General features: G+C 40.0%; 1 protein-coding gene across 1 annotated transcript; it reads right to left on the bottom strand.

Moving 5' to 3' along the window:
• Positions 1-15290: 15290 nt before the first annotated feature.
• On the bottom strand, positions 15291-23085 carry LOC110211334 (BPI fold-containing family A member 1). Its single transcript, XM_020990556.2, is given in 10 exon segments — positions 15291-15485; positions 15698-15774; positions 16307-16370; positions 16961-17045; positions 17302-17451; positions 18596-18703; positions 20240-20399; positions 21001-21057; positions 21060-21155; positions 23024-23085. Coding segments are annotated over 8 exon segments (753 nt in total). The 5' UTR covers positions 21148-21155; positions 23024-23085; the 3' UTR covers positions 15291-15485; positions 15698-15733.
• Between the last annotated feature and the right edge of the window lie 966 nt (positions 23086-24051).

Here is a 24051-nt window from a genome sequence, read left to right on the forward strand (position 1 = left end):
ATGATTAAAGATTCATGTTCTTGGGACCTTTATGGCCCCACTTGCTTTGGATATTCTCCATGGTTCAAACTTAGCTTTTCTTCCTACTCTCTGGAATTTAATCATCTTTACCATTGTATCAACCAAGGCCACCAAATCACTAATCAGAAGACAGGCAGTGTGATATAGTAGAATGAGTCCTAGGGTTTGGAATTAAAGGCAAAATTGGTTTTGAATCTATCCTGTTACTTATTTACTCTGTGATAATTAGTGAGTCACTTTGCTTTTCAGAGCCTCAATGTCTTCTTCTGTAAAGTGAGAATGCTACCTATAGTATTAACCTTACAGTTGTGAAAATCAAACGAGGTCACATATAGAAATAGCAGTCTCAAGCTCAACATGGCCCAAACTGAATGTTCCCCCCTCAAACCCATCCCTCTAGTGAACTTTCCTGTTTCTCTTCAGGCACCACCATCCTTCCAGGCAGCCAGGTTCATAACTTCCAGGTCATCTGCCACTCTTTACTGCCCCTTATCCCACCTATCCAGCCAGTTGCCAAATTTTCTTTCTACATCCCCCACACTCATCCTTTCCTTTCCCTTCACACAGCATATTTCTATTCCAGCCCTCATCACTTCTCATCTGGATTATTGCAATAGCCTTACTAATAGGTCTCTCTGCCTCTGAAGGAGTTCTTCCATTGATATATAATATAATTATAATTATAGTAATAATTAATATGATTATTTATAGTAATAGAAACAATATAAAATAAGTAATATAAGGAAGCAAGGCATAAAATTCTTTCCATTATCAGTCTCAGCTCATAATGACCCTCACAATGGCCTCAGACACATTCTAGCTATGTGACCCTGGGCAAGTAACCTAACCCTCTTTGTCTCAATTTCCTTATCTGTAAAGTGATCTGGAGAAGGAAATGGCAAACCATTCCAGTATCTCTTCCAAGAAAACTCCAAATGGGATCAACAGTAGCAGCCTTATCAGGAAGGTAATTACAGCTCAAGGTAGTAAAGTGTTACACTCTCACTAAGCAGCAAAAGACAGTCAAGCCCAGATCTTCTGACTAAGAGCCCAGATCTCTTATCACCTTACTGTAATCAATTAACAAATATTTACTAAGGGCCAATTATGTGCTAGGCAATGAGCATACAAAGAAAAAGGAAGTAGTCCCTGTTTTCAAGGAGCTCGTACTCTACTGGAGAAAAGAATGTATGTGAGTGTAGGTATAACCCAGTTTTGTCACATTCTCAGATCACTTAAAATGGAAGCATCCATAGACATCAGGAACCTGGCTCTGGGAGAAGACATTGAGCATTCCCCTGCTTTGTTAGTGGAAACAAACTATTTCCATTTGTTGTGTTTGTTTCAAATTGTCAGATGAGGATAGTCTCACTCTCTTTCTGGGGTCATCCAGTAGTCAAAGTCTTGCTGGCCTACAGCATGGGCACCATGCACTAATCTGGGTAGGGGAAAAGGTCATGGGCCCAGAGAAACAGATGTGAGGTTTTAGTCTGTTTGTCCTTTTCTGTTCTGAGCACAGGGGGTAGCATCTATAGACCTGGAAACTCAGGCGACAGGGATGTTGTGGCCAAGATTCCAAGCTACATGTTACTTGCCAGCCCAGCAGGGAAGCCCTGAGAAGCCAAGGTTCTGGAACACAATGGAACAAGCTTTGGACTTGGAATGTGGTGAGACTGGTGCTAAATAGTAACTGAACTAAACTGTGAACCTAATCCCCTTCCCTTCTCCAGAGAGAATATAGGTGGGATTATTCTCTACCCCAACCCTGTGCTGGGAGGAATGTTTGTATATTTGTATGTTTTTACTATACTTTGAAATAAGTATTAAAGCATTGTTATCTGATTAAATGGAACTAGGATTCTAGATTCCCCTTAAAATTAAAATGGAACTAGAGTTAAGCTAAAGGGGGGCTTGAGCTAAAGGGAGGGGCTAAACCCACTCAACCACATTAAGGGTACTGGAGTACTCTGGGGAAGGGGAGAAATATGATAGAATCAGCCTCTAGGCAGTAAGGGCCAGAGAGTCACTGTTACGTGTTGTTACATGTTGCTGTTTTCATTCGGTCATTTTCAATCATGTCTGATTCTTCAGGACCCCATTTGAAGGTTTTCTTGGCAAAGATACTAGAGTTGTTTGTCATTTTCTTCTCTGGCTCATTTTACAGATGGGGAAACTGAGGCAAAAAGGGTTAGGTGACTTACACAGCTAGTAAGTATCTGGGACCAGATTTGAACTCAGGTCTTCCTGACTCCAGGCCCAGCACCCTACCCACTGTGCCACCTAGGTGCCCCTCCTCTTCCCCCAAAATTCAAAATATATACAAAGGTTACTTTGATCTCTTCATTCACCTCTGATAATGATAACAAAAAAAAAGCCCAACATGGGATTCTCAGCTACTCACAGGATAAGAGATTTTGAGCTGGAAATGCCTTAAAGGAAATCTAATATAACCTTCTCATTTCACAGATGAGAAAGGCAAGCACTCCAAGATGAAATGACTTGCCTATAAGTACACACGTAGTAAACAATGGAGCTGGGACTTAAATCTAGGTCCTCTAGGTTCTAAATTCCCCTGGACTACATCACGCCCAGTGTGTTCTTCCCCTTTCCCCAAGTGATCCTAAATGAGCACAACTATATTTGTACCCAAAGCTACATCTTGTCCCTACTTGTGGCAGTCAGGCTGGGAAATAACAAGGAACAGAGACATAGCCACAGCCACCTGAAGCCGATGAAACTATGGGGTTTACTGAATTAGGAATCACTCACAGAGAACACTGAGGAGACAGACAGACAAGGGTACCTCCACTTCATTGCCAGTTGTTGGATGCATGTTTTCATCTGTCCTATACAAAGGAAGCTGCCAAAATAATGCTCCCATAAGCTGAGACATCTAGCCAGAAATTGCTCGACCAGGGGCTGGGGCTCAGATTCCAGGGGCTGTGCTCTTTTACAATGAGTTACACACAAAAGGAGTCAGAGCTTGTTAAGAGAGCTTTAATCTCTCCTGGACCAGAAGAGGCAAAATTTCTATAGTGTCAGGAGGTGTATTCATGGATATTCATTAGTCACTCCAAAGCTCTCTATTAGAAAAAGGGGAATTGTGGGGGCTGTCCTACCTGTATCAAAACCATTCACATCAGAGAACAGCTGGCATCAGGGAAGGTGGTGGATTAGCAACAGATGGTTAAAAATTCAACAGTAGTGGCCCTGAACCCACAGCACTTGGTGCTAACCAGACAGGACCCGTTCCTCTGTAAGAAAGATTAAAATCCAGAACTCATGGATCCCTTGAAACTATTTTGGTGTTCATACCAATAACTTTTTAATAGGTGGTTTCCAGACTGTTTTAAAGAACTTTCCATTCTGTAAGCACTGAAGTCTAGTAGAGGGAGTCCTCTAGGAGACAGGATTTCAACAGCGGATGGACCAGAGAAGAATGTTTCACTGGATTTGCTTAGGAGCTGTTTAGCATGATCTAAAGATGCTATTTCCAATATTGGATGGATTAGGAGGGATATTAGATTCACCGTCCCTTCCTTCATGAATTCCTCTTATTGGCTCCTGATTTTAAACTCAGGTGAGGGAATCGGACCATTCCAGATAGCACCAATACGTACCAACAGGACCAAGCCAGAGATTCTGAATCACATGGGTGAAGTCAGATGGTATTCAGGACAGGGCAAAAGGACAGAGCAACTTAAAGCAGGCTAGCTAGAGGGGGAAGCAGGAATATTTGTTATGCTCTGGTTCAGGAAAGGAAGTCCTTAGATCTTTGTTCACCTCTACTGAAAGTCCTTAAACTATGTGGGGAAGGAGGGGAGCAACTAAGTTGTTGGTGGTTGCAAATCATGATCATAAGACTCCTGGCAACTGTTCAGAGCTTCATATAAAGGTAGAGAAACAATCTTGAATTTTTAAAATAATGATCCTATTCCTATGACTTCTATTGATTCTCTGGTGAAAATAATTATTACATCCTTTTAAAAATATTATGTCCTTTTAAAAATTTTAATTTAGATTATCTCCACTAACAAAAAAAATCTATTTTCTCACCTTCTTATCTCTCCTTCTCCCTCATTGGAGGGACAAAAAAAAAGGTGGCGAAATTACAATGCGGGAAATATGTGAGAGTGTTCTCATCAATTAACAATGGAGGAAAGATTGTTTCTATGGTAACAAAGAGTTCTTTTTTAATAATGGGTAGCTGTATATTATGGAAACTTGGCAAATCCCAGTTCAAGATGGACATTTACCTATTGTCATTCTGATGATTACTAATAGCCTTGACCTGTCTGTCATCACTTGCTGAAATTTCTGTTGAGCCTGAGCAGCTCAAGCTTAAAACACAACTCCAGCTCCACCATGTTCCCTGCCCACTGGACAAATCTGATGAAGTAAGTTGAGACAAACAATAGAACACAGAAGGGCCTGTGCTATAATTATTTATTATTGATTTTCTCCACAAACAGGAGAATGGAGCTTCTCTTTTTTTTGCACACTCTTGTAGTGCCTAGTAAGTAATGAGAAAATGAGTCAGTGCTGGAGAGGGGGAAAATAAAATGCTTTTTGCTTACCAAACAATACCAACCCTCTAAGGTCTAAGAGGGTGCAGAGGAAAGAGCCTTGGCATGAGTGGTGAAGAGGCCTGGGCTCTCATCTTGCTTCTGCCACCAGCTCATTAGGTGACCCTTAGACATGTCACTTTGGGGACCCCCGTTTTCTCATCCATGAAAGGAGGAAGCAGGCTTAGATCATCCTTCAGGAACTTTCTAGCTCTAATCCTATGATCCTTCTAGCTTTGACATTCTAAGTTCTAAGCCTTTCATCTCTCAAGATCTCTGGCTTGGATCACCATTCATTTCTATAACTCAAATTAGACTAAGATCATCACTTACTTGGTTATTAGTCAGATGCCGGGACCCAGAATCCCTATTTCCCTTAACATTTAGAAGTTGAATGGGCTTGTGACTATTATCCCTACCTTTCATTGCTGCATGCACCCGGGCTTGCCTTTCCCAGCTTCCAGACTTCATTTCCATGGGACAATATGACTGACTATAGAATACCAAGGTGGGCAGAGGGAGGGTGGTGAGCAAAGGTGGTGAGCAAGGCAGCTGATAGCCAGCGAGACCTGCTGAAGTGGATCAGGCCAATCCTGGAGAATCCCCAAGATGGAATATTGGGCCATGGGGGTAGAAAGGTGGTTCTAACTAAAAATCCGTGTGAAAGCTCAGGGTCCCTGCCTTTGTTTCCTAATGTCTAAAATGAGAATAATAATTTCTACTCTGGTGTCTTCTCAGAACTATTGTGAGAACCAAATGAGATCTGGCATAGTCAGTAGGATGACTGGAATCCCCTGGGTAGAGACAGGGGGTTCTTGGACTCCAGGATCACTGAACCAACTAATAGGTAAGATTTCTTGCCCATTCATGCCTTCTAGGATTCAACAGTCTCCAAAGTTCCACAGAGCAGTAAGAGTTATTTTCTTTAATTTCTATCCTATGATGCTGTTGAGAAAATGACTTGAAGGATACCTATTAGGAATTAAGTTGGTATTTAAGACAGTCAGTGGTTCCTAGTCCAGCCTGAGGAAAGATTTGACCCTTTGGCCTATTTGTTATATGGCAGCCATATACGTCTGGAATGGGGACTCTATGTCTGTATGTAGCATATCAGTGATTAAACTGAGGATAGACTAGGACAGGTCCTTAGGTATATTCATCATATGGCATATCAGTGGTTCCTGACCCAGCCTGGGGATTGACTAAGTCCTTCAATGACTTTAACAGAGCTTTTGTGCCTGATATCTTTCTAGTTATGAACTGTTGCCCAGAGCTGGGACTATTTGACTGGAGCATCTTGCAGTGACTTGGCAGTACAATGCAAAGGTTCCATCAGAGAACCTCTTGCTTCAACAAGGGAGGGCCTTCTCTTGTTTCTAAGTAGCTACCTGGACTAGGATTAAGAGAAATCTGAACCCCATGCCCTCCCACCTGGTATTTGGCAGTAAGAGAAATATCTATTCTGTTTTTTCTCATCTACCTGGAATTTTTGTGTTATCTAGTTCTGGGAGGCAAGGAAGAGCCTAAGAATAAATAGACTATTCTGTGCTAGACAATGACTGAAACAAAAATCTTTGGAAGTAACTTCTGAGGACCATGGTCCCAATTCAGTCTGAGGATAGACTGAATCATGGATGGCCAACCAAGTAGACTAAACTTTGAGTTTTCTCTAACCTGGTCAAATTTTATTTTCAACCTGGAAAGTTTCCTTAAAGTATAAAGTATGTAGTGGCCCTATGTCACATCTGGGTTGGATATTCTAATGAAAATTATAGTTGGCAACAGTCAGATGATGGGAATTTCAATTCTGCCAAACGAATCTATTTTGAGGGTTTATGAAAGTTCCTCATCCTAGGCAGGACTATTGGTATTTTGGGGAAGCAGAAATTGGGGTGGAGGGGTGAAGGAAGCAAAAGATTATTGCTAGCTTAAAATATTCTCTGGAGTAAAAAATACTTAAGACCAGGCAGGAATAGTGAAAACATTAAAGGATCCTAAAAACCTCCTCTCTCTCCCTGCCTCTGCCTATAGCCCAAGAAACCTCACTGTCCCTTCTCTGGAATCCCAAGCTCTACAGACCTTACAATCTCTCTTAAGAGAAGAACAAGCATTATTTTTCTGTGTGTGTATGTGTTTGTTTCATGTAATGTAGATCACGTGTTGTCAGGATTGTCTATATTCTGTGTCTTGGTAAATCCAACTGTCCTTTTTCTGTGGTCTAATTAGCCAAAGACTGGTGGTGGAGGAGTGGGGATGGAGAGAGACAGATAGATAGATAGACAGACAGACAGAGAGGTAGATAGATAGGGAGAGAGACAGAGAAAGGGGGGGAGAAGACTGAGACTAGATAACTAGGAAGAAGATCTTTTCCCCATTTGCTGAAATTTCTGGCATTATAAACTAATTACAGACTACATTTGTGACTGAAGTATAGTCTATTTAATGCATACTTCCTAATTATGATAGGAGTATATTTTGAATGTTTTATATATGCTAGTGGTTTTTGGAGGGATGTGGCTCCCTGGGACTGTTAAAAGTAAACTTCATAGGGGCAGCTAGGTGGTGCAGTGGATAGAGCACCGGCCCTGAAGTCAGGAGTACCTGAGTTCAAATCCAGCCTTAGACTAAGCACTTGACACTTACTAGCTGTGTGTAGGCAAGTCACTTAACCCCAATTGCCTTGAAAAAAAGAGTAAACTTTATGAACTGTGCATACCTTTTGATCCAGCAATATCATTACTAGGTCTGCATCCCAAAGAGATTATAAAAAATGGAAAAGGACCCATATGTACAAAAAATATTTATAGCACCTCTTTTTGTGGTGACAAAGAATTAGAAATTGAGGGGATGCCCATCAATTGGGGAATAGATGACCAAGCTGTGGTATATGAAAGGGATGGCATACTATTGTGATACAAGAAATGATAAGTCAGATTTTGGAAAAAACCTGGAAAGACTTACACAAACTGATGCTGAGTGAAGTGAGCAGAACCAGGAGTACATTGTACACAGCAACAGCAACATTGTGCGATGATCAACTTTGGTTGACTTAGCTCTTCTCAACAATACAATTGTCTAAGATCTAATTCCAAAAGACTCATGATAGAAAATGCTATCCACATCCAACAATGGAGTCTGAATGCAGACCGAAGTATACTATTTTCTTTCTTTCTTTTCTTTCTCATGGTTTTTCCTCTTTTATTCTGATTCTTCTTTCACAACATGACTAATGTAGAAATATGTTTAATATGATTGTACATGTATAGCCTATATCAGATTGCTTGCTGTCTTGGGGAAGGGGATGGGGAGGGAGGGAGAAAAAAATTTGGAACTCAGAATTGGAACTCAAAAAAGTGACTGTTGACAACTATCTTTACAGGTAATTGGAAAAAATGAAGTACTATTAAATGGGGGAAAATTTTCAAGAAATAAAAATTTAAAAAAAGTAAACTTTATGAAATTTGCTCCTCTATCACTGCTCCCTTCACTGGAGAGTGAAAAAAAATTGTCTTACTGTAAGGGAAGAAAGTTATTTTACTGACTAAAAAATGCTCAGTCCTAAACAGAACTGAAACCGTTTTAAAAGCTTTGTCTCTAATGATTCCAAAAGGAAAAACAAAATGTATTTTGAAGTCTGAAGCCTTTTATTGGGCTTAAGAATCTCCCATCACAAGCATTTATTCTTTTCTCCAGCTTTAAAAGAAAGATGTCTATGAAAATAAAAATAGCAAATAAAATGGAAAAGCTCAAAATATCATCTTAAGTGTAGTCCACTGTGATCTTCTGTGACTGCTTTGGCAAATTTCATTGCCCATATGATTTTTTAAAGTCATCTAAAAGGAATGAAAATAGGCCATGCATGTATTTGTTAGAAACCAAATTAGAAGCAGTTTACTTGACAAAATGAGAAACTGTCCATACATGTGGAAATTTCAGTTCGCTATAGTAGGGAATTTGAGATGCATTAGAAAAGTGTACAGCATACTTTGCAATGGAGACATTGAACGGCTTGATATGAAAACTAGTTCTAATGTTGGCCTGAGATCTAATTTGGAAGGAAAGAGGTATGGAATGAGAATGTAGTAGTGAAAGAAAGTGAAGCATTGGGTCAGTGTGTATAGATAGTAAAGTCCTGTGGTGGTTAGGGTTTGGCTCAGAATCCTTAGAAATAAAGGGAAAGAAACTGGAGAAAGCTGGAGACTGTTTGCACTGACAATATAATAAATCTCAATTAGAGGGTAATGAGCACATAAAAATGCTCTTAGAAGTCCAAAGATTTGGAAAACACAATTCAATTTTTCTTCCCTAACTGCAGACATAGACAGTTAGTGATTTTGCACTCAAGCTAGGACAACATAAAGTCATCAACTTTGTCACCTATCAAATGTCCAACAAGAGCCAAAAGAAAAACCCAGGATTTAGCAAAATGTTACAGAAACTTTGAGAAATTTTAGACCTCACTGAGCGAAGAAGAGAGTAGGAAGATTTCTGTGCCTGTAAAACGGTGAACTCCACTTGGGAAAATGCTTGTTTCTTCCTCAGAGAGTTAAAGTAAGTTTTGAAATTTCTCATAATTTTTAAGCTCAATTTTATAAGTTTTGATATTTTTATAAATGTGGAAAAGTAGCCGGAATCATACAGCACAAATTGAGCAATTTAAAATCTGGATTTACACCAATGTGAAAATACGTTTAATAGGAATGTATATGTAGAGCCTATATCAAATTGTGTGCCATCTTGGGGAGGGACGTGGGGGGGGGAATTTAAAACTCAAAAGCTTATGGAAGTGATTGTTGATAAATCAAAATAAATTAATAAGAACAAACAAACAAAAACCCAAAATCCTGCTGAGCTGGATATCCAGGGAGAGGCTATCAAGACTTTAAACAGGAACAGTTCTCAAAATATAGAAAGAAAGAGGCAAAATAATAATAATAATAATAATAATAATAATAATAATAATAATATTAATAATAAAATAAAATCTGGATTTATATTGGGTTTGATAAATTAATTACAGAAAAATATTATTCACAACATGGTTGCTCTGTGCTCTGAATGGTAATTTCTGGTACCACCTTTGTAACTATAAAAGCAAAATGTATAACTGCTCTCTACTAGTCTTGGAATGGAACTAGTACAGAATGCCAAAATTGGTAGATGAATGGAATAATTTATGTAACTGATTTGGAGATTCATTCAACTGGATTGATGTCATTTGGCTAACAAGTTTTGTTTTGTGTTTCATGTTTTAAATGCATGATGTTTTATGTTATTATATATGTTTATGAATTTCTTGCATTGTGATCTTGGGATATCATTGAATAAAAGTCTTGCTGAACTTTGGGAAGATGCCAAGAGTATGACACATTTATATCTTTAGGAGGTTAGCTTCTTTTTTGAACTGGATGCTGCAATTTTATAACTTTGAGATCATTAGAGACTTGTCTGCACATCTTAGGGAAGGAATAGAGAATTTTATTTCTACTTCCCCACTCCCTAATCATCTTTTAAAGGAAAAGATTTGAACAGTAGGAGACACTGCTACTGCATACAAAGAATAGAGTCAGTCTAGGAGAAGAGAGAGACTCTTTGATCTCAGCTAAACAAGCTATCCAACAGATGCGAAGGAGAACTGTGTGAGGACTCCATGAAGAGAGAATGGACTTCCTAACCCTGCAATACAAAAAGGGAGTGAGTTGCCTTTGCTACAGATGCATCCTGCGTAGGTGTCTCCCTACCATTACGCTCTAAATGTAAGCCCATTCTTCTTATGGACATGGTATATATTTGTGGGAGAGTACATTTTAGGCTTATGAGGGGAATTTGGAATCTGGTTAAACTGTCTTAAAAGAGATCAAAAAAAAAAAAGAGAAAAGGACCTATAGGCACAAAATATTTATAGCAACTTTTTTTGTGGTGGCAAAGATTTGGAAATTGAGGGGATGCCATTAATTAGGGAATGGCTAAACAAGTTATAGCATATGATTAAAATTAAATACTGTTGTGCTATAAAAAATGATGAAGGGAATGGTTTCAGAAAAACCTGGGAAGACTTATTTGAGCTGATGCAAAGTGAAGTGAGCAGAGGTAGGAGAATATTGCACACAGTAACAGCAATATTATAATGGCAATCAACTGTAAAAGACTTAGCTACTCTATTCAACACAATGATCTCTGACAATTCCAAAGGACTCACGATGAAAAATTCTATCCACCTTTAGAGAGAGAACTGATAAATTCTGAGTGTGGATTGCAGTTTTTATTTTCACTTTCTTTTTCTTTTTTTGCAACATGACTGATGTGGAAATGTTTTTGCATGATCTCATACATAAAATGTCTGTCATATTTCTTGCCTTCACAGTGGGTAGGGGAGAAATGGAGAGAGGGAGAGAATTTAGAACTGAAAATATTTTTTTAAATTAAATTTAAAAAAAGAAATTATATACTTGCAAGTGAAAGGGCAAGAAGAAAACTTACTTTCATGTAGTGTATGTGTGTGTCGTGGGGTGTATGTGAGCCAGTACTTGAGGTTAAAATGAGGACTTTCAGTCCTTCGATGGAGAGTTTATAATACAAATGAAACTTTTATTGCTAAAGGGGAATGAAATACACCAAAAGAGCTTGGGGATACTGTTCATCTGTGAAGCATTCAGGCATAGATCAGAAAAAGATACAAAGTAAGGCAGTGGGACTCTGTCGGAAGAACTCTAAAGTTAAGGAGAAGTTTAGGTTCTATTTTAACTCCTCTGTCGTCTTGCACAAGCCCTTTCTCTTTAGTGGGTCTCTGTTTTAGCCTCTGTAAATAGAGTTTGATTCCATAATCTCCAAGGTCCCTTCTAGTTCTGACCTTTTATGTGTAGCCTTTCCAATTCTGACAATCTTTTGTCTCGGCTTCTGTTCAGCTCTATTTTTCTGTATTCTGTGGATGGCTAGATGATCTGATTTTCTTCCTCAATTTTTCCTCTTATAAATCAAAGGAGTTGAATCAAATAATCTCTAAGGTCACTTCCAAGCTCCAAGATCCATGATCTGGATTATTTATCCTTATTAGATCACAAAGTTCTTGATGGCATGGTAAGGGAGAGAAAAAAGGGAAGAGAAAAAGATAGGAAGAGGGAATGAGGAGCTGAAAATGGAAGCTGAAAATGTCTCCCTTCTCCTCTTCTATCCTTTTGTCATGTTATCTAAAAAAAGAACTGGAGATGGCCTATCTAGCAGTTGGAGAATGGGAAATAATATAAGCTGGGTGCTTTTTGTGGAGAAGACCCCTGTGGAAGGGAGATGGTGGGGGGATTAAAGAATTTTTTTCTACTCTTCTACCCCTTAATCATCTTTTAAAGGGAAATCTTTGAACAATAAGAGATACTGCTACTGAGTGTAGAGAATAGAGTCAGACTACAGAGAAGAGCAGAGACCCTTTGGTCTCAGCTAGACAACCTATCCAACAGATGCAAAGGAGAACTGTGTGAGGACTCTATGAAGAGAGAATGGACTTCCCAACCCTGCAACACAAAAAGGCAGTGAGTTGCCTTTACTACAGATGCATCCTACCTAGGTGTCTCACCACCACTGTACTCTAAGTGTAAGCCCATTTTCTTCATAAACATGGTATGTATTTGTGGGAGAGTGTGTTTCAAGCTTATGAGGGGAGTGTCATAACTGTTATGCTTGTCATGCCATTTGAGTAAATGCTTTTGCAAAGAAATTGTGAATACTGGCTGATAGTTCATGGGAGGTACACTTGTGGGGGCTTGTGAGTTGCAGTATTAGAAACAGCACCTTAGAACTTGAGGTAGCGGCCACCATCTAAGGACCCAACTTTAGAGTTCAAGCACAACTCTGGGGGAGTATCCTAGAAAGGGATCTTATAATAGGATCATAGAACTAGAACTGTAAGGAATCTCAGAGGCGATCTTGTTCAATCTCCTCATTTCACAGATGACAAAACTGAGGTCCAGGGAGGGTAATTGACTGGCCCGTGGTCACATAGGGTAGAATTTGAACCCATTTGTTTTACTCAAGGGCCAATGTTCTTTTTGGTAGACTGTGCTGCCTCTATATTTTGTACATATTTTGCATTTATTTTTCTATATACATGTTGTTTTCTCCAACAGAGTTGTAAGCTGCTGAGAGCAGGGACAGTTTCAGTTGCAAAAAATTTTTTTTTTGTATCCTTAGCGCTTAGCACAGTGGCTAGCTCTTAACAGGCATTTAATAAATGCCTATTGAAATGAAAAGTAATCATAGCAACTTCTTTCCTTGCTAATTAAAATGGTGAAAAGCCCAAAACAGAGATAAAAAATTAGGAAACCAGAGGGAACATACTCCTTTAATGTCTTTGTAAGGCACAAAGCTGTTGTTCAGTGGTATCTGACTCTTTGTGACCCCATTTGGGGTTTATCTTGGCAAAGATACTAGAGTGGTTTGCCATTTCTTTTTGTAGCTCATTTTATAGATAAGGAACTGAGGCAAACAGGATTAAGTGACTTGCCCAGGGTCACATAACTGGTGAGTATCTGAGGCCAAATTTAACTCATGAAGAGCTCTCCTGACCCGAAGCCCAGTGTTCTATCCACTGTACCACCTAGCTGCGCCAAAAGGTACAAAGACCTAGGTGTTAAGGATTGCATTTTATCTGGCACATTCCACTTGCTTTATATTGGTGTGAAGCTACAAAGGCCTAGAAGAGATCCCTAGGGAGGAAATATAGAAGCAAGATAGAGGTGGGGTTGGGAGTCAAGGTGAGCAGAGGGCTTAAGAGGATAGACATAATCAAATCTTCCTAATTAAGGGCAATCAATCTGGACTAAATACGCTTAATTTATTTGTAACAGGGACTCTGGTGGTGTCTTCCCATATGAAAGAGTCTAGGAGCTTCTAGGAGAGTTGTGATGCTGAGTACCAGAGGGTATGGAGAGATGTGGGAATATGGATAAACATTCTATAACGGTTCAGGTCTGCTGGCCATGAGAGTAGCCTCTTTGATTAGCTACAATTGTGGAACTGTAACTATAGGCTCCTTCATAAAGGTCTCATCCCCATCGATTTCACTCTTAAGACATTCTGTTCAGCTGTTCTGTTCTTGATTTTATTTTATTTTTTGCTGATGGCATGCAGGGAAAGACAATGCCCATAAAAATAGGCCCTGGGACATGCCCACTGTAGCTGATCTGTGACCTATGTCCTTCACCTCTGCATTTTTTCTTTTCCACGCTAGGTGAAGACATTGAAGAATGAAACCTTATGAGTCTTAAAAGGTCAGAAGAGTGAACATCCAGGTGTCTTATCTTTCTAGCCTTTTTTGCAGCTAGACCAGCATCATTGTCCCTAGAAGAAAGGGGTGACCTTCGGGTTCCAGCCTACTGGTAGCTGAGATGAGGACAAATCCCTAGGGATGAGGAATTTGGACATGAAGTTGGTAAGACCGATGCTATGGAGAAACTGTCCCACCCTCCCTAGAGACCAAGGTGCAATAGGGTAGAGTATGTCCCTATGGTATTAGGTGAAAATGCTTGTACTATTGTTCTTACTAAATCTTCATAGAAAATATCCCTTTTAAAAGTATATTAGTGATAAGGGATTAAATGGAATTGGGGCAGTTGGTAGCTAGCAGTGTGTGCATGCATGTGTGGTGGGGGGTAGACAACCATTTTATAGCTAAGGAAACTACAACAAGCAGAGGTCAAGTAACATGCAGATGGTAAAACAGAGGAAAAGTGATATGCAGATAATAAGTACCTAAGGCTAGATTTGAACTCAGGTCTTCCTGACTCAAAGCTCTACTCTCTATCAACCATGCTACCTCACTGCCTACTAGCCCAGCAACTCCACTAAGAAGAATTTCCTTCTGCTGCTGAGTATGTGACCTTGGATGAATAACTTTCCCTCTCTGACCCTCAGTTTCCTCCTCTGTCAAATGATTAGATGAGTCTAGGTCTACTCTGAGGCTTCTCCAACTCTGACACTCATCACATGCTCAAAGAACTTGCCAAAATTCTGAACTAAGGTAATAGTAGAGCTACAATCATAATCCCAGTATCCTGGCTGCCAATCTAGGTTGTTAGTTTTGTGAACTAAAAGAAACCAGACCCAACTCTAGGGACAGGAAGGATTTCATCATCTCTCCTGGACCCTGGGACCAATCCCATGGGATTTCAGTGGCTACAGATAGATGATGGAGATTCAAGTTTATCCAGAGTAGTGGAAGGGGCTTTGAAAAATAAAGAGAGGATATGGGAAGACCCAGGAGAAAGAGCAAGGGTTATGGATTCACAGATTTGCATCCCTTATATTTCCCAAAGTTCCAGGGAAATTGTGGCTTTATCTGCATATATAACAGCAATATCAATTTTTCATCCAGACTCCATTTCTCCAAAGAACTTTCCATCTATGAACTCATTTTCTCTTAGACGGATATCATCCCATTTTCCTCATTAGGAGACTAGGCTCCAGAAGTATTCACTGATTTGATCAAAGTGACAGTTACTTAGCTGAGGGATAGTGGGGGAACTTAACCAAAACCCATTTCTCCTGATGCTGACAAGTACAGAACAATTAAGTACCTTCTGAGTGCCCAGTCTTGGCTTTGCGCCTGACCTGGAGAGCATCCTCAAGACACAAGAACATGCCCAGCCTCAACTTTTACCACTACCCATGCATTTAATCGGTGTCAGGAAGAATGAGCAATGACCACTCCATTAATGCAGAGATAGGGAGAAGTTTATTATAAGAAAAATCCAGGAGAAAGAATAGGATGCACAGAAAGAAGCTTCAGATGTGGAGAGTGGATCCAAATGCGGGGAAGAGGAACCTCGTGGACCTCAGTAAGTCGAATATGTTTCATCTTATCTAATGTCAACTCCAACACAGAAACCCAGGTCTTCTCTGTTGTGGATCCTTCAAACAGGAGAAAATTTGAAGACAGGAAATGCTTCTGTCAGGAGCAAATTTGGGCCAGGATAAATCTGTGATTTCACAACTCTAGCATTCTCAAATTCCACAGTCCTACATTTCCAGGATTCATAGATTTAGATTCTAAGATTCCAAAATACAACATTCATAGAAAATGCACTGGAAAACCCAGAAAATTAAAGGTATATAGCCCTTACCCATTTGAAGGAAGGGTTGATCTCTTTTGAGAAAGCTTATAATTTAAGATGCAGTGAATGTCCATGGATTAATATTTCTGAAAGGAAGAACACATGTCTCAGATTCAGGAAGCCAAAGAGAAGCTGAGGGTACTGAGGATCAGTCTCCAGTTCCAACTTTGGGAACTTTGAGAGAAAAGTTCTTAAAGGAGCCTGGGATAAAGGATTCTGAAGAGGCCAGAACATACCACTGGATCGATCAGCAACCTTTTCTCTGGGGGACAGCCCATTTTCAACAGAGAAGGCACTAATAAGTTGTGTTCAATTGAATTTCCCTGCAGCCCAACATGAAATCTTCTTATAGGATCATAGATTAGAAGTAGAGAGGACCTTAGCTGTTACATAGTCCAATCTCCTTAATTTATATATGAGGAAATTGAGACCCTCCACAGGGTCTGGAGCTAGACAAAAAGTGAAAGCAGAGCTTAACTGATGAGATCCCAGGTTTGTATCCATTTTGGGTGGTAAGTTCTTAAGTGTCAAGTGTGACACCATGCAGATGGGGCAAAACCATCTGAGCAATCCAATCACTTATAGACAGAGAGGAAGAATGTTTGGTCAGAAACTTACCAGCCACATCATGTACCAAGGTAACATCCAGACTGCTGAGGATCTCGTTAGCAAGAGGGCAGACCTAAACACAAGCACAGAAGGAAATGTGAGATGAATGAATCAATAAAAAGAACCAGAATGGAGATCCCATGGGACTCTCATCATTGAGGTATCCTGATCTGGAAAGATTGTCAATGGTCAGAAAAACATGAATATCAGAGCTGGAAAGGTCCTTAGAACATAGATTATTCAATGTTAGGGCTCAAAGAGACGTTTGAAACGACCTCATTCAATCCTTTTATTTTGCAGTTGGGGAACCTAAAGCCCAGAAAAAGTCACAGAGCAAGTCCATGGCAGAGATAGGATCCCATCCCATCCCATTGAGACAGCATAGTGTAGTAGGAAAGTGCTGTGCAATCAGTAAAACCTGGGTTCAAATCCCCCTTCAGACATTTTTAAAAATCTGTGTAACCCTGGACAAGTCACTTAACCTCTACTGGCCTTAGCTTTTCAATTTGTAAAAGAGGGTCAGACTTGACCTTCAAATTCCTTCCCAGCTCTGAATCTATGATCCTATGATCCCTTGTCTCCTCAGTCTCAGGGCACTTTGGCCTGCCCAGTAGTAATACTCTGACCTAAGGATTCAGAGGAAATCTTCATTTCCACACTTGCCTCTTTCTGTAACAGTTTTGGAAGACTTTCAATCAGAGTTTTTGTCACTGTGTTTACAAGTTCTTGCACTAGGATTGGTGCAACCCTGGAAAAAGGAAGGAACACATGGATAGAGAATTAGCAGGTTGGGGGGTAGGAGGAGGATGCAAGATTGAGTATGTTCTCATTGGTGGGAAATTCCTTAGTCTCTGGCCAATCAGCCTTTTTCTTCTGCTGAAGCCTGGGTTGAAACAGGTCAAAAGACGGAAAATAAAAGCTCATTTCCCACCACCAAGCATGGGCATTGGCTAATAAGGCCAGGACCCAAAAGGATTGATCCTTTTGGATCAATGCTGACTCACCCTTCCAGGAGAGTGATCTTTAAGCTACCAGGGTCATGCTTACAATCTCCAATCACCAAGTGGATTTTTCCATCATTATCCCTCACTGCGATGAGCTCCACTATGATATTCAGGTTAACATCCAACTTTAGAAGTTCACCAGTCAGGAATCTAAACAAGAAAAAATGCAGATTGGGGGAAAGGGAGAGAGATAGACAGACAGACAGACAGATAGAGACAGAGACAGAGAGAGACACAGAGAGAGAGAGAGAGAAGAGAGAGAGAGAGAGAGAGAGAGAGAGAGAGAGAGAAGAGAGAGAGAGAGATTGAGAGAAAGAGGAGGGAGAAGATCCTCTACTGGCCACAGGAATGGGGTGGTGGTCATGAAGAGCTCCCACTCTATTCATGTACAGACTTTGCCTTTATAAAGTATTTAGTGCATTCCAAAGAATTCTCACATCCATTTTCACAGCCAAACACCTCAAATGCCCTATGATGTCAAAAGGACAGGGATTATCATCCCCATTGTGCAGATGTAGAAACTGAGGGCCAGAGCACAATGTGGTTAGCACAATGTGGTCTCTGTGCAGCCTCTCACCACTGGGGCAAAACAGAAATGGCAAGAACTCCAGATTCTTTTGCCCTGAAACTGGATGGTGCCAAGGAAGGCAGCAGTTCTTGGATTCAGCAAACCCTATTGACCCACGGGACTGTCAGAGCTAGAAGGGAGCTAAGGGATCATCAAGGTCAATTCCTCATTTCATGAAGGAGAGAACTGAGGCATAGAAAGGAGTCATCACTTGCCCAAGGTCCCACAACTAGTAAGGGGCAGAACAGGGTCTTAAATTCAAGTCTCCTGACCCAAAGTTCTGTTCTAACTGGCTCCTGATTTCAACTTTTCTGCTTCAGGGCTATTAAAACAGGTCTAACTGGGCCAGGTCATGGGGAGCCAGACATGATCAGTCATGGCATAGGATCCCAGGCTTTAATTGCCCAAGGAATGGCTTAGAGGAGACATAGGAGATGAAGTAATAGTTTCTTAAGGGAGTGATGAAGGAAGTCATGAACTTCTCTGAAATTGAAGGATTCTCAATGTTAACCTCCACGGTCAGTTGAAAATGGAAGCACACCCTGAGAGACACTGGACCCAAGGAGTGTACATTGAATAGAGTGATTATGCTTCCCAATTTATCACCTCACCTGCCACCTTTCATACATTGGATAAGCCTAAGATCCCTTAGGATCCAAGTGCCCTGTGCTAATACCCTCCCTCGTTTCCTGAACAGGAACTTCCAGGCTCTCAAATGTCACTCACGTTTTCAGTTCCAAGACCATTCCAAGAGGGATTGTTACAAAAAGTCGGTGTCCATCAAGAGACTGTTCTAGGCCAAGTTCCAAGAGGACAGGATTGGAGACATTGATCCTGCACAGAGAGCCACATTGAAAAGGAACTCCTCCAAATTTATATCCTTTAGAGTACGAACCACACCTTGAACCACAAATCAAACCATTCCTGAACACCAATCATTTCTCAGTTGAGAGAAAGGGGCTAGAGATATTGGGATGGTATTTTCAACCAAAGGTTCCATAAATTCTGAACCTTGGCATTGGCTTCCAGCTGGAACCCTACTCAGCAAACTCCATTAGCTCCCTATTGCTTCTAGAATCAAAATACAAGTTCTTCTGTTTATCTTTATAGGCCCTTCACAACCTAACCCCAACCTAGCTTTCCAACTCTTTGGTCCAGCTAAATGTACCTTCTTGCTATTCCTCACACATAACAGTCCATCTCTCATCTCTACACTTATACTGGCTATCCACCATGCCTGGCATGCTCTCCCATCTCACCTCTACCTCCCATAATCCCTTATTTCCTTCAAAAGTCTATTCAAGTGACCTTTCCTAATTCTAGTGACTTCTTTCTTTTAACTATCTCCTTCTTATCCTGCAAATAACTTGGTTTTACATATTTGTTTGCTTGTTATCTCCCCTATTAGATTGCGATCTCCTTGAAGGCAGGAACTGTTTTTTACCTATTTTTGTATTCTTACCACTTAGCTTAGTATCTGGTACATAGTAGGCTCTTCATAAATGTTTATTGACTGATTTTCTCTATGAAACCTTTTCCCTCCTAACTACTAATGTCTTCCCCAGCCTACTCCCACCCCTGCCAAAAAACATTACATATTTTGGAGTATAGCAAAAGTCCAAATTTTACAAATTTACTAATATAAATAAGTATATGCAAACAATTTACTTTGCATATATTTATTCATATACATGTTTTCTCACCCCATGGATTATAAGTTCATCAAGAGTAAGAAAGGTATCACTTTTGTCTTTGTATCTTCAGTGCCTAGCACAGTGCCTGGCGCATAGTAAGAACTTAATAAATGCTCATTTATTGATATCCTGACTAATTAATATCATTGCCTAATGTCTAATTGGAAATGCAGGGGTGGGGAGCGATCTTGTAACCAAGAGACATACTTATACCCACACCCAACACCTAATCTAAGGCCTTTCTTGTAGGTTCAAAGAATTTTAGAATTGAAAGTTACCTTAAAGATCATTTAGCTCAACTCTCTCATTTTACAAATGGAGAAACTGAGACCCAGAGAGGTTAAAAGTGGTTTGTCCAGAGTCACTCAGCAAGTCAGTAGCAAAGAATCAGAGAAAAATCTCAGGTCTTCCCTCTCCAAAATCAAGTATTCTTTATAGTTATACTACTGTCTGTCAAGTTAGACCTATTGGTTCTCCTCTCTAACTAGCAGAAGATGAAAAACTTCTCAGCCTTCTCTGCCATCTGTGCCAGTAAAAAATGAAAAGATCTTCCCAACCTCCCCTCATGCTCTTTTTAGCTCCCTTACTTCATGGATATTGGGAATGCTGTCCCTGTCAAGGACCTTCTCATTTCCTTATTCAAATTTAAAGCTAATAACACATCAATTAGACTCACGAAATTATATTCTTCAGCCCTGGAATCATCGAGGTTAGTTTAGGTAGTAAGCCTCCAATGAGACCTCCTGATGAACCTCCCCCAGTTTTCAGGATATCCAAGATGGGGAGATTGTGGAGAATACCAAGCAAGTTTGAGTTGCGAAGTCCGTTTGTGAGACCTGGAATGGAATGATAGAATTTAGAGCTGGAAGGTACCTGAGACTTCATTTAGACTTAATCCTTCATTTTACAGAGGAAGAAATTTGAGATGTGATTTGCCCAAGGACATGTTGGTAGCAATTGGCAGAGCCAGAACTCAAACCCAATTCTCTGACTACAAATCCAAGGCCCTTTCCACTAGACTTTATGTAGTGTTAAGTGTCCAGTTACACTTCGGATTGACTTTGGGTTACTATTTTACACGAAGTGCAAGGCCCTCCATAAAGCTCAAAGATTAGCATGTCCAATAAGGAAGGGCTTGAAGGATCTGCTTTGATCCTTTGGTACACTCACGTCTTTGGGCTTTCCTATCTTCCAAATGCCACCTCCCTTTCTATTTCACCTTGTCATCTCTGTCACTTCCCCAAAACACTTATGCCCATTTCAATCCCTATAAGGAATGCCTTTTTAATCAATCAGAATGCCTTAAGGCAGAGTAGACTTTACAGGATGTCAGGAATTTCCTTTCCCTTGTATACTAGAGAAGGGATTCATACTACAGGGCATTCTAGAATTAGTCTTTTCTCTCCATAGCAATTGCCTAGTGAGAGGGTAACTTACCACTTGATAAATCTGAGAGGAGATCTGGTGAGGTAAGGGATAAAACAGGGCTCAGGCACTAGCAGGATTCACAGGGATGGCTTCAAGTAGGGCCGAACTCTGTGTGAGCAGGCCATAGAAGAGAATGAGGCCCCAAATCTGAAGCATCTTTGTTCCTGATTCGTAGGAAAAACAAAGAACCAACACGAGTCAGAGGAGAGACAGGCACCAGCAGCCTCCTGGGGTCATGAGGTCTCTGCCCCACACATAATTTCTATTTTGCTACATCATTTGTGAAGGAGTCCCTTGAATACATCTCAGCTTTTCTTGAATTCCTATTTTTGGCCTGTGCAAAGCCTCAAGGCTCAGATTTGCACATTTCTTCTTTGGTACCAATTTCATTTGCTTTGTGCTAAAACTACTTCCTGCAATCTTGCATAGGTTTCCCTCAAGCATTTGGGAGTGCCAGGCTCCTTTTGGGCCTTCTCAGCTTCTCTTAGTCTACTATGGAGTGGCATGACCAGAGGGGCACTTAGAATGGTGTAGTGGAAAGAATATGGAGCCCATGGGAGTCAGGAACCCTGGGTTCTAGCCCCAGGTCTGCCATTCAAGATGTCTATTCTATAATCCTAAGAGCCATTACAGCCCTGACATTCAATGTTCTTTGTAGAAAGTTCATTCTCAATCTAATACTCAATGATTCTAAGTGCTATTACTTCTTAGGCTTGGACAAATATTGGAAAACCCCATCATAGAATCAAGAATTTGGCTGTTTCTAGCACTTTTCTGAAGACACTCAACACGTAGTTAGGCTTCAGTCAAAACAGTCAATTGGGTAGTCCTGAGCAGAGATAAACATCAATTTGTATTGAAATCATCATATTAAAGGTATAGTCAAGTTAGTGGTTTCACAATTTACCTCTACGATCCTACCATCACTGTCACTTCCAGATTTCCTTTTTCTAAAGTGAGGGTTCTTAATATGAAGTTTGTGAATTTTTTTTCAATATTTCAGTAACTGTATTTTTCTATAATTGGTTTCCTTTGGAATTCTGTGCATTTTATTTTATGCATTTGAAAACATTACTCTGAGGAGGGGTCCATAAGCTTCAGCAGATTGCCAAAGAGGTCCATGATACACATGAAAAACAGTTAAGAACCTCTGATCTAGAGTTATGGAATGCGTGAACTGAAAGGGAAATGAGAACAAAATGTCAGGGCTGGAAGAAACCTTAGGGATCATCTAGTTCAACCTCTTCATTTTATAGAGGAAGAAAATGAGGTCCAGCATAAGTAAAGGATTTGACCAAAGCTGCCCAGACAGTTAATCTTATCATTTAGAAAGCAATATCATTGGTCTAGTGGCAGTGGCTAGACTGTCTGTCTATCTCTCTCTCTCTCTCTATCCATCTATCATCTATATGTATGTGTGTATATATATGTATGTATGTATATATATAAACACGTATATATGTATGTATGTGTGTGTGTGTATATATATATATATATATATATATATATATATATATCTGTATGTGTGTGAATATCCACACACACATACATATACATATTTGTGTGTATATGGTGGATAGAGTGACCTGGCTTCAAGACAGTGTGTCTGTCACATACTGAACATTTATTGTCTCCCTATGCATCTAAACAATTCTCTAAGACTATTGGTTGCTGACCTGCATCAGTAGAGGGAATTTCTTCATCTGTCAGTTTCCTATATCAGTGAATTTGCAGATCCACTTCCTATCCTATTATTGGTTTATTGAGCCAATCAAACAAATGTACATTTGCACAGAGATTCATTAGTCCCATTTGATTTTAAAATAGACTCACTCAGCCATACCTTGGATAATTAGTCAAACAAGGTCCTTTAGGAAAGCTGCTTTATTCACCTAATTCTCTAACCTAGGAGCAGAGGATTGCAGGGATTTGAGGGAAGAAGGTCTTTAAAGGCTTTTTCAAGCATGGGAAGAGCAAAGAAGCTTCTTGTCCTACCTCCAAGGAAAGATGGAGCTGGAACGGTTGGTCTTACCTGGATCTCTCAGGGGTGTCTCAGCAGGGACGAATGCTCAGCTATTCTGACTCCTCCTTCCACCTCTGCTGAGAAGAGGGATCTTATATAGCAAAATTTGACAAAAGAATCAGGAAATGAAGAATATGATGACAGATTTTGAGAAAGCAGTATGAAATATCACAATTGTGATATTTCTCACTGTCCTCCAAAGTCAATAATTGCTGATTACACTTGGGGGTGGGGGTGGAAATGAAGGAACGGGGTGTGGCACAGAAGCCAAATCAGAGACAAATTAAACAGAAGCAAATTTGAGCCGGAAATGTTACTCAAGACTTGAAGCTTTAATGACAAGGGGTCAGACAAGCAATCCCTACTCCATCCTGAGCTAGAGGATCAGGCTTAAGACATCAAGAGAAGAAGGCAGTAAGACTTGTCCTCCCTCCCTTAAACACCTTGGTATTTACTTTGTATTTATTCAGCATTTGCTTACATATGCACATATTGTCTCCTCTGATAGATTACAATCTTCCTGAGGCTGGGAAATATTTGGTTTTTGTCTTTGTATTCTAGTATCACTGAGTACAGTGTCTAGTACATATTCGGTGCTTAATAAATGCTTGCTGATTGACTTGGTGGAGAGATCTCAGCTCAGAAATGGAGGCCTTGTTTTCTACTCAGTCCCAGTCACCATTCTCATCATAGAATCAAATTCTAGAAGATATATATATATATATATATATATATATATATATATATATATATATATATATATATACATATATACATATATATATATATTTTTTTTACAGATGAGGAAACTGAGGACCAGAATGGAGGGGGAGAGGGAGTTGGCACAGGGCACACAGGCAGGTGTTAGCAGGGCCAGAATTGGACGCCAGGCACATTAACTCCACATCTGGTGCTCTTCTTACTGCACTGGGACTTTATTCATCAAGGGCAGAGAGGGTATTACCTTCTCTTCCAACTGGAGAATTGAATTTAATTAAATTAAACTCATATTTATTAAGCACCTAATATATACAAGA

Source organism: Phascolarctos cinereus, unplaced genomic scaffold (genome assembly GCF_003287225.1).
Source record: "Phascolarctos cinereus isolate Bilbo 61053 unplaced genomic scaffold, phaCin_HiC Scaffold_2;HRSCAF=192, whole genome shotgun sequence".
NCBI lineage: Eukaryota > Metazoa > Chordata > Mammalia > Diprotodontia > Phascolarctidae > Phascolarctos > Phascolarctos cinereus.